This window comes from Triturus cristatus, chromosome 9 (assembly GCF_964204655.1).
Source record: "Triturus cristatus chromosome 9, aTriCri1.1, whole genome shotgun sequence".
Taxonomy (NCBI): Eukaryota; Metazoa; Chordata; class Amphibia; order Caudata; family Salamandridae; genus Triturus; species Triturus cristatus.
Genome location: NC_140592.1, coordinates 1,019,665,509 through 1,019,680,893, shown reverse-complemented (window position 1 = coordinate 1,019,680,893; position 15,385 = coordinate 1,019,665,509). Strand labels below are relative to the sequence as shown.

General features: G+C 44.2%; 1 protein-coding gene across 8 annotated transcripts in view; it reads left to right on the top strand.

The window, feature by feature from the left end:
* Positions 1-15,385, top strand: part of TTLL5 (tubulin tyrosine ligase like 5) — a 1,306,640-nt gene that overhangs the window by 357,058 nt on the left and 934,197 nt on the right. For all 8 annotated transcript variants that reach the window (XM_085626706.1, XM_085626705.1, XM_085626700.1 and 5 more), the window contains one exon: positions 7,966-8,047. In XM_085626706.1, coding sequence (XP_085482832.1) covers positions 7,966-8,047 — 82 coding nt within the window. The remainder of the gene's footprint in view (positions 1-7,965; positions 8,048-15,385) is intronic.

Sequence of the window (15,385 nt, the reverse complement as noted above, 5' to 3'; positions counted from 1 at the left end):
CACTCTGCTCCTTCCCGCCACTCTCACTCTCCTGAGAAGGCAGCAGCGCAGCACCATATGTCTCGATTTTGCTCCAGCAGTGATTCGACTTCTGAGCCGATTTCTCAACTTGTTCTGGCAGAACGTGAGTTTTTAGGGCCATCAGCCACACCTCAGCAGATTGAAGTGTTCAGCAAGGCCATGCTCCGACTCTTCAGATGCGTGCTGATCCCTTATGGTGTGCCTGCGGGCCCCATGGAGCAGAGAGGCTCTCCACCTGGGTTACTGCCGGCAGGTTTGCCCTCTGTGCCAGCTGGTACCTCCGAGCCCATAACAGGACTGGCTCCACTCTTGACTTCACCTCTGACGCTATGGTCCATGCTGGTCCCTGGTGCATCAACACCGATGCCAACTCCATAGATGCCTGAAGACGAAGCCCCAATTGTCCTCTCTGATTTCAAGTCAGCGCTGGTTTAATCTCGTTCGACGTCGCACCTGGCCTCAGTTGAGGCTCCCATTCTTCCACTTGATCTCCCTATGCAATGACCAATGCACACCCTGCATTCCCTTTCGGCACAGATTCAGATAAAAATTACAATGTGGGTGATGAGATTGGCCAAGCATATCACGAGGAGAAATGGTATGACAACCTGCAGAAGGCTAGTAGCCCAGAAAGTTCCCCTGAGTCTAGTCTCCTCTCTCCCCTGACCCTGCTACTGAGGAGAGTCCTTCCTACGCCATGGTTATGCGTAGGGCAGCCAAAGTCCTTGACCTCCAGTTCCTCACCTTGGACATCACAGTGGCTGCTCAACTGAGGCAGACATTTACTGATACTCTCTTACCATTTAACAAGGCCCTTACTGATACTTTAATGGGGGCATGGGCCAAACCTTGCTCTATTCCCCCTAGTCCAGCTGCCAAATTGTACTACACCATCGCTCCGCAATGGGTGACTATGCATTTTTATCTCGGCACCCCTCACCTGAAAGCGTGGTGGTGCAACCTTCTTTTACACAACTAATCCCAACACAATTCTGACAACCCCCCCACCCCGATAGGGAGTGAAAATGGGTGGAGACATCCGGGAAAAGGGTTTTCTCATCCACCAGTTTTGTGCTCATGTCCGTAAATGCCAGCTGTCTGCTTGGGCCCTGATGATTTCCGACTGGTCCTCGCCCATTCCAGACAGGACGGTTGCGGTGCAGCCAAGTTGACAATTCTTTGTGGCTTGTATGTTACCATTGGGTGGGCCATTTTCACCAGTGAGGCCATTTACTGCCACGCCTAGCTGAGGTCCACTGGTTTTTTCAGTTAAAGATCCAGTCGTCCCTCATTGACCTGCCGTTTGACAGGACTCATCTGCTTGAACACAAGGAAGACTCCACTCTTGAGCAGTTCAAGGAGAGTAGGGCCATAGCACGCTTTCTGGGCTTATCTGGCCATACTCGCCAGCCGCATCAGCCCTTAAGTTCCTTTTGTGGTTTCAACAGAGGTACCTCATACCGTCAGTCAATCCATCCCCGGCACGGCACCTAGCACCCACACACTGGCAGTCCAGGTCATCGGGATACCCAGACCACTGGCTCTCCATGCAGCCGCACCTGCCAAGCCCCTTTAGCATGCCCTTAGTTGAGCACATTCACCAGGTAGGAGGCAGGATCCGACTATTCATGCCAGGTTGGCAGGCCATTTAATCAGACAAGTGGATCCTGCAAACTGTACAGAAGGGCTACTCCATATCATTCCTTTCTGCACTGCCGCATCTTACACCAACCCCCACAGAATGATGGAGTACCATCGATTTTGCAGCAGGAAGTGCAAGTCCTTTTGGCAAAAGGGGCTATCAAGAGAGTTGCCTGCTCCAGAAGTAGGAAGATGGTGTTATTCCAGCTGTTTTCTGGTGCCAAAAAAAGGATTTCGTTTTGTTGTCCAATTTTAGAACTGCGCCCTCTCAGTTCCTTCCTCCGGAAAGAAAAATTCAAATGCTCCCACTTGCCCAGGTCTTGTCTGCCTAGATCGTGGAGACAGAATAGTGGCGTTTGACTTGCAGAATGCCTATTTTCATATACCCGTCCTATAGGCTCATTGACACTACCATGCAGTTCGCTGTGGGATGCAAGCATTTTCAGTTCGCTGTGCTCCCCTTTGGTCTAATCAGTGCCCCTTGGGTGTTTACAAAAGTGATGGCAGTGGGGTCAGCACACCCTCTGAGATCATAGATGCCAGTCTTCCCCTACCTCAACGACTGGCTGTTGAAGGCGGGCTTGCACCAGGAAGTTGTCACCACCTTCAGACTGTGTCGAATCCCCCTGTCATCTTTGGGGTTCTCTCTCAACATGCAGAAGTCAGACCTGACTCTTGCCATTCTTGACATGTTTGGTTTCATGCCTTTCTCCCGGGAAAGAGAGCCTAGGACATTCAGGCTACGATACCAATGTTTCAGCCTCGGTCCTGGATTTCAGTGAGATTGACTCTGAAGCTTCTGGCTCTGATGGCTTTCTGCAACCTGCTGGTCGAGCACAGCAGGTGCCATATGCGGGCTTTGCAGTCTCAGTCAGTCCAACATGAACCTCTCATACAATGTTCAGATTTCAGAGGAGACTGGAAAAGATCTGCAGTTGTGGTTACTGAACCGCAATTGGGTCAGCGGCAGACCCCTCTCCCACCCTGAGCTGACAGTTGTGACTAATGCATTGCTGCTGAGTTGGGAAGGTCATCTGGGAGAGGTGGGGATCAGAGGCTTCTGGTCTGCAGCGGAGTCCCGGCTCCATGTCAACCTTCTGGACCTGAGGGCCATTCGCCTGGTGCTGAAAGTTTTCACACCACAACATCACTTCACGCCTCAGGGAGCTTCACTACCTCCCGATACACAGATGTGCTCATTTCAAACTCCTCACACACACACATTCATGGCACTATGCAACTTAGGCCCCCACCTAATTGAACAATCTTATCTTCTTGCACCTATCACCCAGACATCTCTGCTCTACAGGACTCCTACTCGCACACATCCCAGGCATACACAGAACCAGATCAGGAGGACTGGTGTTCTCTTACATTGCTCCTAAAGTATGGAACAGCCTTCCACACCACAACAGAGCCTCCTCCTTGCTTGAAATTTGCAAGAAGCTGAAGTCCTGGATTTTTAATTAACCAACCCACCATAGGCAGGGCTAGACACACATACCTGCTCAGAGCCAGGTTACATTCACAGGTGATATTGTACTTTTCAAATAAACATAACATAACAAAGCCTTCCTTCCGTCCATCAAGAGGAGACTGGTACAGGTGCTCACAGACAACACCACCTCGATGTGTGACTGCAACAAACAGGGCTGGGGAGGGTCTTGGACCCGGGGCCAGGAGACCCTGCGCTATTAGAAATGGCTGGACTTCCAAGGAACTTTCCTTGTACTGAACCACGTGGTAGGATTGTTAAATGCCAGGGATGACAAACCTAGGCATTAGCACTTTGTGGATCACAAGTGATAGTTACACCGTAGGTGGGGTAGAAGTGTCTTACATGAATGGGGAGAACCTTGGCTCAGTCTGTTTGCCACAATGTCAGCACTTCTGTGTGTTGGAGTTTCCAAGGCATCTCTCGCTCGGAGACACGTTCCGCCTCAAGTGGATCTTGGGACTCCTTTTTGCTTTTTTGTTGATACCACGCCTTTCCCGAGTTCTTAAGAAGAGCAGGTGCGGCCAGGCCCAAGTCATCCTAGTGGCTCCAGATTGGGCCTGACCTTCCTCCGGAGGTGGTTGATGTCCTCTTGACTTCCAGGTGGCCTTACACAAAAACTGTACACATCTGCTGTTACGTCTTGGTGTGGGACTCAGCAGATAGAGCCCCCCAGGCAAGATTAGCAGAGGTTTTGTTATCAGTTTTATCTGTAGCTGGCAAGGCTTTGCTCTAGGCACAGTTGGGAGTATCTTTCATCTCTTTCTTTTTGTTGTTGCCAGATTAGCTCTCAATGTTTAAGGCTCCAATTATTGTGAGCTTTTTGAAAGGCTTACAACATTTGTTTTCTCCCTCTCCCTTAGTCCTGCCACAGTGGGTCATTAACTTAGTCCTTACATTTCTGATGTGTGCTTCCTTTGAGTCACTTCGCAGCTGCTTCTTGCAGCTTCTCACCCTCAAGACAGTGTTCCTCGTTACCATAACATTAATTTAGCATAACAGTGAGCTTCACGCTCTTTGAGTCAACCTGCCGTACACCACCTTCTTTCCAGAGAAAATGTTTTGTGGACATTCCATGTTGGTCAGAACATCACTGTCTCTGCATTCTATGCTCTGCCTCACCCCTTTAAGGAGGAGGAGAGACTCCATCGCTTGTACCCGAAGAGTCTGCTAAACTTTTTAATGGATTGTACCAAAGCACACCGGGTCATCTCTTTGTGGGGCTCTCTGGTTTGAAAAAAGGTAAGACTGTGTTGAAGATAACCATCTTATGCTTGATAGTGCTTTGCATTAAGATCTGCTGCCAATATGGCTTTGCCCCCTACCCATGCTTCCAGTTGTTCCCCGAATTATCTGGCTCTATCGTCAGTACATTGATTTCACACGCACCGAGACGATCCTAAGACAATGTTCTGCCTCTCAACACAATGCTCTTCTAATATTGTTGTCAACCTGAGGAGAGATATTTGTGCTATTTGAAGATGATGCTCCAATTTAAGTATTACCAATTTTCTCCCTCATTATACAGCACCTGAAAAGAATGCTTGCACCTTGTCTTGCCGCAGTGTCTCTTTGCTAAATTGCTCTGGACTTGTTACGATTAGTTATGATTTGTTGAGCATCTGGTAATTCCAATGATTTGGTTGCTTATTGCTCATTTTTATGTGATTACATATCGGTTCAACTTGTTGCATTATTCGCTGCTTACCTACATGCTTGAGGTTTCTTACCCTGTTGATGCAGCGGGTTCCTCCCTTCCGCTGCATGGATGTCCCCACAGCCTCTTGGCTTCATACCTTGTCTCCTGGGATGCTTGCTCTCACTTTTGAGAGAGGACTCGGTTTCTTCTTACTCTGTTTCTCTATTCTTTTCCTTCAACTCTTTTTCCGCCTATATTTGCCATGTGGTCCGCTAAACTGCCTCCTGATATTCTGTTATTACTGTCCTTCCTGTGCAGCTGCTTGTTAATTCATACACCATACCCACATACTAAATTATAGCTGGACATAAAAGTTGTTTCTCTTAATGTCAAGGGGCTTAACCACCACGTGAAGCACAGGAAGATCTCTCCTTACTGTAACGGTCTTAAGGGTTATATAACTTTTCTTCAAGAAGCTAAGTTTGGTTAAAAACATATCACTATTGTGGTGGTTGGATCTCCAATTTGGCATGTGTTCTTGCAGTCTCCAAGAAAAATGGTGTGGTCACCCTTATGGCGAAGTGCTCGGGCTGTCTCTAATTGCAGTGGAGCAGGACAATGATGGAAGATGGCTGATTGCCAGACTATTGCACAGTGAGGGGGAGCTTTATACGGTCAATATATATGCCCCTAATGGTGACAATCCACATTTTTGGTCCACCCTCACTGCAAAACTAGCTTCTCTACCCCAATCCGCACGCATTGTCTTTGGGGGTGACATCATTCTGTCCGTTGATGTGATTCTGGACAGACAATCGAAGTTTAAGTAAAGACCTTCCAAAGCACACAAAGCTATGCTCAGTCACTATACTGCCCATAGACTCACTGATGTTTGGAGACTCCATAATCCCACATGCTATGATTTCACATTCTTTTCATCTTCCCACAATACATTTTCTAAGATTGACTATCTACTAGTAAATGCAGGAATTCTCCAAGACTACCACGACTCCTCAATAGAACCTATCCTGGTCTCTGATCATGCAGCAATCACGATCTCGATTAGAATTTCCCCCACACATACCAAGAAAAGCTCATTGCACATGAATACGGAACTTCTAGATTCTGGCGAAGATAGACAATAGCTAGACAAAGAGTTAGCTCAATTCCTAAAGGAGAACATGGATTCAGTCTCATCCCCTGTAGTCTTATGGGGCACTCTAAAGTGTGCCGTTAGAGGCTTCCATATCAGCCTGATGTCTAACAGAAACAAGGATATTACGAATCCCTATCTAAGCTAGAAAAAGAAATCGAGGACAAGAAAGCTCTCTATAGACATTACAAGGTCCTTTGTTGACCGATATCAAACGTCTCAAATATGAATACAACAATATTGCTAGCAAAAGAGCTCACCTTATAGTTAGACACAGCAGAGAAAAAAACTCTTGTATCTAAATAAAGCTTGGCATACTCTAGAAGCGTAGTTGAAAATCAAACATAATAACTCTCTTATAACGTCCATTAGAGACCAACGAGGCTGAACTATGTCTAGGACCTCGACATCTTGGAAGTTTTCAAGAATTTCTACACATCATTATGTACCCCTTATATCGCAGCTTCGAAAGAATCATGCGCTGACTTCCTCCAATGCATTCCTATGAAATCGCTTTCAGAAGCAGATAAACTGACACCTAATAAACCAATTAATACCAACAAAATATTAAGTGTAATTAAACTTATCCCAGGTTGAAAGGCACCAGGCCTAGATGGCCTTCCCATTAATTTCTATAACATCTTTATGGACACGATTTTACCGCTCCTGGAGTTTAAGCGATTTACCACCCCTGGCTAAGTCACTGGCACCGCAGCTGAAGCTACCATAGTAGTCCTGCCTAAGGAGGGGAAGGATCAGTTAGCTCCCAAGAACATAGGCCTCTATCGTTATGAAACATGGAGGCAAAGATATATGCAAAGGTTTTGGCCAAAGTTTGGAGCGGCTCATACTGAAATTGATCCACCGGTCCAATCGGGTTTTGTTAGGGGCACACTGGCTTGTGGCAACATGCGCTTAGTCTGTCACATAATTGAAAAGGCTGTAGAATTGTTCGACAAAGTCTATTGGCCCTACCTCAAGGCGGTGCTAAGCAAATACAACCTAGGCAACCTATTCTCATCTATGGTTATGTCCGAGCTAGAGCAAGAATTAGAATCAAGGGTGCTCTTTCTTCGCCTTTTTCTCTGCACCAAGCTACTCACCAGGGTTTCCCACTCTCCCCCCTTCTATTTCTATTAGTGATGGACCCACTATTGATTATGATTATTAATAGTTCAGACATTGAAGGTGTCAATTTTGGTTCACTTACTTTCAAAACTGCTGCCTATGCAGACAATATACTTATTTTCTCAAAAAATCGAGATGCAGCGATCCCAGCTAATATCTCTATAATCCAGTCCTTCTCAGTATATTCTGGCTACTCTCTGAATAGGGAGAAGATGGAAGTCTTGGTGCTTAATGTTCATTGCCAGCCTTCCTGTTTCAATCACTTGGGTCTCTGATGGCAACCAAAATGATTAAATATCTAGGCATCTAGTTTTCAAACAACTTATCAGAATCAATCCTCCATAACGAGCAAATAACAATAAATAAAATCAAAGACCTACTAACCTCATGGTCCCCCAAATATATGTCATGATGGGGGAGAGTGGAGACCTTGAAAATAATTATTACATCAATAGTGAACTTGCTTTCTAATATGCTCCCATTACGTCCTTCTGTACCACAGTTGATAGTTATGTATAAATACCTGCTATGATGGCGACTGTGTCTATATGGTAGGTGGGACACTGGCTGTTGCCTGAAGGAAATGGACACTTAATCTGGATATCTGCATTAACTCCTCTGTTCCTCTTGTAAGTAAATTCTAATTTACTATTGGCAAGTCAGATCACATCTATCCTGTGTTGAACTGGGTGGCAAGGAGAGTTCAAAACAGTAATGTTAAAGTTTCTGTTTTGTAAAACGCTACAGCATAAAGTAAAAAGCAGGAATTTTATTTTACTTTTACTGCGGTCTCCATAACCGGGTAGTGGGACAACCATTTTTAGAGCTTTTAAGGTAATTGAAACATCTGATACACTATAGTTTTAAAGTCTTGTTTTGTATTTGCAGAACTCTATGGTTTTGATGTGCTCATTGATGCTAACCTGAAACCCTGGCTCTTGGAGGTGAACCTTTCTCCATCTCTTGCCTGGTAAGTAAGCTGAGATATTTTCTCCATGTACATAGTGAGAGGAATCGCATTCATAGCGCCCTCCAGAGAGTGAGATTGTGGCTGAACGTATCCATGGTGAGGCAAGGTAGAATCTCCACACTTACATGTTCTAATGTGGCGCCTTTGTAACGTAGAACCTTAGTAAAGGTATCTGTAAATACATTAACCTGCTTTACGTTGCTACTGAGAATATTACAGTATCTCTCTTCTTGGTTTCTTTCATGGATTCCTCTATAGCTTTAGAAGGAGGTATTTCTGAGGCTTCCTCACATCATTATTACTAGTACAAGACCTGAAGATCACCAAAGTGGTATGGAAGGGATGCAATAAGGACATGGGTGTATTGCTGTCAGACTATTTTGGCACATCACACAAAACTGCTAGTGTTGTGACTGAGATCTGCATATATTTCCGGCTAGCTTCCTTGGTTCTTTGTGTAGATGCTACCAGTCTTCCCTGGTGTAATTACATTTTGATTCCTCAGACCTGCTCCAGTATTTCAAGAAACTCATGGAATGTGAGGCATTAGTGCCCCATCTCAAGAAAGAGATCTTACTAGGTAATTTCTATCTCAGATTAGAATCTAGGCATGTATGCTGAAGGCTTCCCCCCACAACAATGTTGTGACGGCTGGGGGAGGAAAAAGAAGAACTGTGTCTACCACCCCATCAGGATCATGCGATCCTGTATGTTCAGGGGCAAATGATGGGGAGTAAACATCAGGCTGATCTAGCAGCACATACTATTGCCAATATAACGTCACATAGCTGTAGTCGAGAGAATCTCATGGATTCAACCTGTGTGATTATGTGGCTTTTCCCATTTATTTCTACCTCCTGCTTTGTGGGGCTGCCACAGAGACATAGCCAGCCTTAGATTTAACAGTTCTATTTGATAGACCTCAACCTCGGTCTTAATCTCATGGTCACCAGGCAATAGAATGGGAACACCGAAATCTATTCACTATAAGTGGAAGACGCATTCGTCTTGCTGGCATTTTTTAAAAGTCGTTGGCAGAATTGACAATTGCGCTACTCACTATATCCCTGGTTTCCTGGGACCTTTTTGCTCTGCTTATCAGTAGTCTAAATCATTTATACTACAATTGGAGGCAGGGAATCAGACAGCATAACGTTCTTCTAAAAGCACTGTGTATCTGTATGAAGAGTGGTTAGCCTGGGGCGTTCTCAAGACTCTTATTCAAGGTACCATAATTGTGCCTCACATATTTTTGGCTCACATCAGAGCTTTGGGAAAGCCCCAATCTGTTGAGCCATTAAGGGGCGAAACACATGTCTGCTGCTTTGCAGTTTTATTTTGGTGGATTAATTTATACTAGAAAACTGTGGAAACCCTCACTGTCAATAAAAAGAAAAAGCGAACGATCTAACTAAGGACCTTATATTGTCTTATTTATGAGTGGACTCGCTGAATCATTTACTGCAATTCATTCCTTGGTTTGCAATGGAGACCCCAGACCCCTCTGGAAGTGCTGCAGTGTGTGGGGCGTTATAATGATCTTCCTTGGAGTTGTTGATAAGTACATATTGGAATTGAAAGCTGTTTCAGTACATGAAGGCTGTCCTGCCATAGTTTTGAAAAATAGACTACGTATCTTTGCTGAGAATAGAACAAAAATGTAAATAAACAGGCTGACACTCACTGCTTTCAGGTAATTCTTCTGCCATGCTACCTATACCTGCTGAACAACACTATCTCACTAACAGCCAACAATCTAACAAACTTGCTGGTCTATAGGCAGATATCATCAACAGACATTTCATGCTTCTTACAAATGTGAGTTCTATTACAGGTTAGCTACTCTTGTTTTCAAAAGTTGTACTTCTGGAGTTGAAACAACTTTGCATAGACTGTCAACAGAAACCCCCCTCTATTGGGAGAAGGATGTTAATTGTATTGTATTATATTCTAATTGCATTTATGTCGCATGGATTGCTTTTTCGGCGAGTAGCACGCTACTCCGGAACCCATAAAGGATTAGTGGTGAATTAGTACAGTGAAATATGAAAGTAATTTGAATCTTGATTTACTAAAATATCATCTCAGATGGACAATCAAGAAGATTCCAGACCTCTTGATTCTAATGGGGCTTTCTATCTTACCTGGCTCTGCTCTCACTCTCATCATGGCCTCCTCCACATTTGGCGCCTTCCTTTCTGGCCTTAAATGTACCTGGGGTTCATAAGCTGCAGACTTGAGCTGTGTGGAGAGACCAAGAGAGCATCCATGCAGCTCAAAGGCAGTACCGCCGGCACCAGTGAAAGAGCACACAGATTGGTTCCTGCCATTTCGCTCTTTTCACTTAACAAAACTGTCTGTAATGTACTTTGAAAGATGTTCTGAACTTATTTTGTGTACCTGGTAAATTGTATGTGTTGAGTTGGAATCTTTCAGTTAATTTGTATCCACTTTTGGTGACTCCTGGAACTTTGAAAGAGGAGAGTTTGACGACCTCTTTCATGTTTGGAAACTAAACCTTGTTTTATCCGTATTAACCTGCAAGCTGTCTGAAGCTAAAGGTGCTAGTGGGAGTAAACTGGTGTCATGAAAGTCTGCTTTTTGGTAACAATTCCACAAAACGTGGCAATAGAATTGAGTTGTTTTTCACAATCCGGGTACTAGTAGAGCTACCACTTTCTGTTTGTCTCACACCAATGCTTGAGGATTCTGATTAGCTCTTTGCCATCTGTGGTGACTTAACACCAGCATGCAGGCTTCTACTGTGCCTGTTATCTGATGTGTTGCTGTTTTCAGGTCTTGCGTGCGTTGCAGCGCAAAGCGCTGCTCCGCCTCCGCAAGAGATTTTGTAAGAGAGGACTTTGAGAAGGGGGCTTTAAACCCCACCCCTCATTTCCATTGGCCGGCGTCACCGTTTATGGTAAACGGTGGACTGCCATTGGAAATTAGAGTTTTTGGTGGACGCCCTTTGGCCTCCGAGCCGGGCTCTGTGGCCTGCTTTGCGTCTGTCGCAAAGCAGTTTCTTATCTTTATGGGGCCATGTGTTAGAAACACATGGCCCCATAAAGACAAGAGATCCCCATGCTCCGGCTGCAGCGCGGTCCCCCGTTCACTTTTGGGACTGCGCTTGTAGAAAAATAAGAAAACGCAGTTCCTTTAAAGACGGCCCGAAACACCTTCTTGCACGACGTCAAAACGTAGTAAACTGAAGTTGTCCTCATCTATGACAAACTCGCATGCCACAAAGAGGAGCAAATTCATTTCACCGGTCTTCGAATGTGAAATTGTACAGTTTAGGCAAATCCAATCAGTTTCATTTACTGTTCTTTAAGTGCCAAACGTAGCGCAAAACGAATTTGCTCAGTTTCCTATTTTTCCAAATCATATTTAAAAACAAATAAGTTTTCTTTGGTTAAACCGTTTTTGGCAAGTAAAATGGTGCATTACTATCAGAGGCCATAATATATATTTTAAGTATGGTCTAAAATATATTGCCTGCACTGTTACCAAAAACATTTGGGTAATATATATGGCCACTCAACACATATAGTGCAAATGCATTTGTCCCATTTTTTTTAGCTAGACTAGCGCTAGTGTCTCGAAATCCGGAGTCAGGGTAATGATACCGTTCTCTAGACTAGAATGCAGCAATAAGTGCTGCGTGTGTTAAAAAACCGCACTCTCTTTTTAACCTAGACGTGCCACTAGGAGGTTTACTTCACAGAGGAGCGTCCTAAAACACACCCTCCTCACTTGCTCTATAAACCAAAATGCAAGTTCCAGAATTTCGTCTAGGCGCTAAATTGTATTCAGCGCTGCTATCAATACAACGTGCGTGGCTCAGAGATGCCTCATCGAGTATTCTTGGTGCACGTCACTGAAAGCCCCACAGCTCCTGCCCCACCCCCATTACACATTGCCGCCCACCCGGCATTGTGATAATCCTGCTGTTGGCCTGCACTTGAGATCTCCTGGGATGCGGGGTTACGGCTGCACCCGTGCCAGCTGTATGGCTACCCGCACCACACCAAGGTCACAAGTAACAAAGTTAGAATCAAGGGCGGAGGGGCTTCACTGTGCGAGCCAGACTAGAGCAGTTAACTGCAACTTTAGAACTGGAGAACCAGGTTTGAGTCCTGGTGTCGCTCAACATCCTGTGATTCTGGGCACATCACTTATTTTCCCCGTGTTTAACAAATACATGAATCAGAACTTGTGTAATGTGACTAGTGCTCATTTAAAGCGCTACGATGCCTTTAGACAGAGTTCACGCTATATAATCATGCAAAAAAAGTTCCCCCCTCGCCTCCGAACCTGCAATAAAATATTCTACCCGTCTGTACCGCGCCCACCAGAAGCACGTCACACAAGATAAATAGGCAATAAATAACCAGTCCCACGATACAACTGGAAGTTTTCTGGTACCAGTTTAGTAGCGTTCCAAAAACCAGTGGCTATTGAAATAAGATGAAACCGCATGTAACTTAACCACTGAACCAGGCGGTGGTTCTTTAATGAGACTGGGTCTTGGCTACCATGATGCCGTGGCTCTCTACAATTTGTGGTGCAGAGCACAACGTGGATTGAGGTTGTGAACATAGTTGTGTTAGGTTATTGGCCCAAGAGTCCCCTATCGTTGCCATCAGACCCCAGAAGTTCAGCAGAGCCCACATGCCTTCTATTGCTTTATTTAGTATTTCAAGCTGGAGGACCTATAGACCCCACCACACACTATCCACTTGTGACGAACATCTGTGAATTGGGGTAACTTAATCCCCGTTGATTACATTTCCATCAGGGGGGGTAGGGAGTCTTTCTTCTTGGCTACTACAATAATTTCAAATGTTTCAATAAAAACAAATTGCTCCAGACGAAGTACAATGGGGAAGAAAAGCACTCAACTAATCACAATGGATTCTGCGGATCTGAATACAAACAATGTTTAAGAAAAGACAAAGTATATTTCTGAACGAAATGGATGCTTAATTGGAAAATGATTAAACATGGCTTAGAGATGAATAATGAGCGTCCTTCTATGCGTCTCTGCTAGAGACATTAGAGAAAACATTTCTTTCCCAGGTCTGACATGCTAGGTGGGTTTCAGTGTATGACGTCCCGAGGAGGCTGGAGGGAGGATGGGAGGGGGCATCTCACACGGCACACGTTCACACCTGATTTCACTCAATGCATAAACCAACAAATATGTAGAAGACACCGTGCTGCATTTAGCAGTGGTTTTCAAGCTGAGAAGTGCCTCCATGTTATCGGTAGAAGCTACATTGTATCTTTTAAATTAATGCACATCATAATATGGACTTGTGTTTATGTTTCTGCCCCTCCCCCTTCCCAGGGTGATTCTGAAGGTGCATTAGTAAACAAGTATTTGCAATGCAATAGGTCTTGCATTTGCCAGAGTTTAAGCTATTGGCATTGTAAATGACAATAACTTTTTTATTTATTTTTAAAAACCAACACATAAATAAAAGGCATTGTCATTTACAATGCCATTAGCTTAAACTCTCAAAATGCGAGACCTATTGCATTGCAAATGCTTGTTTATTTTATAGTGCTAAACGTGTGGCATTCCCCATCAAGCCGCATTCATGCTTAAGTAATAAGGGCCCAGATAACTTCAGTGGCTTCTCAGCTTCGCACTCCATTGTACCTTGCTTAGCAGTCTGGCGGTCCTGGCCTCCCTAATGCATATGTAGTGTGTACTCACAATGCAGCCTACCTTTCAGCCTGACATGTACGCAGCCTTTTCTGCAGCCTACGGCAGGGGACAAGCCCTTCCAGAGTTTATGCAATAGGTGGTAGTTGCTGCCAGATAGCAAGTGTGGTCAGGCCATGCTGATGAATGGACTATTGTGAGAAATGGAGGAACATCCTCCGCTCTGTATTTTGTGTAATTCAATGAATCGCAGGCATATCATGAAATTCGCGTATTGCTTAAAGAAAATATGTTGCAATGGCGAAAAAGCACCCATTTACATTGTGCAGATTTTTTAGTTAGACAAAACAAATGGAAAGATGTTAGTAGTTTTTCGCTAGTTTTGCTGGAGGAGAACTTACTAATTAAAGTTTTTGCAGGTATATTTTCATGCAGAAGCAGAAGAAAATATCCAATGGTGTAACCGGAAAAAGTTTCAAATGTTACATTTTTATCTAAGTGCAAAATAGTTCATTTTGCCCATTTATGATGACACTTATGATTTTGCACACCCCTGACTTCTTTCAGGTACATCTGCAAGAAGGGCAGTTTAGGGTAGGAGTACTACATTTATTTATATCTCTACTATTTGAGAAATACAGGAGACAAGATCTCTTTATTAATTAGAGTTTAAACACAGTCCCTGCTTTAACATCTTGGCTGGGAACTTGTGGGTTCCTGTAGTGAGTGGAAGGAAAGCGCCAGGTCTACGAAAAAGCATTTCATTTTGGAGGCTGTGTTCCTATTTTTGCTTATTCACGCTTTCAAAAAATTGAAAATATTGACACAAGGCGCATTTTGATGTAATTTCTTAAAATATATTGTATGAAAAGGCATTGACTTCAAATAAAGTTAGAGTAAACTCATTAATTTTACCCTGCTTTAAATGTTTTGACTCTACCCAGGATTATTCCAGGTCGTCAGCAAGTACAACTACTACTTTTAGTATTAAATATCGTTTTTTGTGCATCACTATAGTAAAATCCGTTTTTTCCCAGTTTTCTCTGCTAGGTTCTGGTGGTATTTTGACTCTGCACATTGAGAAGTCACTAACTGGGTTCGCATTACATGTGCTGGCTTACAACGCAAAGAGAGAGACTGTAAGCTCCTCAGATGAGGTGCACAGCATTCATATCTTTTGCACTGAGGTAGTCAAGCTGAGCACTGGACAGCGAGACGTTCAGGCGTCTCCCTTCTGCAAGAATGATGACTTGTGGCTCAAAGGTAGAGAGGAAAGAATAAAAGAAGTTTTGGCAAGGGCACTGGGCCATCTTTGCAGTTTAGCTTCAAAGGATAATCGCATGAGATGAAGGAGAAAACGCAATATATAGTTCAGCCCTATTTTTCTAAGGAGCTAGGGATCATGAGTGACCAACCAGTTGAGGATGATAGTGGAGGATGGAACAAATGTAAATGGCCATTTCTTGGGCATTCCATTTTATCCGTTAAAAGTGTTGATGTTTTGAAACTGGACATTCACTTTGCAAAGTTGTAGTCATAAGTGTGCACCCTGTAGTACACCCAGTGTCTGTGGTGGAGATTAAGAGCTGAGGCATCCCACCCCCACCACATATAGGATTACTATAACTGATGGTGTTGATCGACACTTGAGGGAAGCCTGCAGTCTT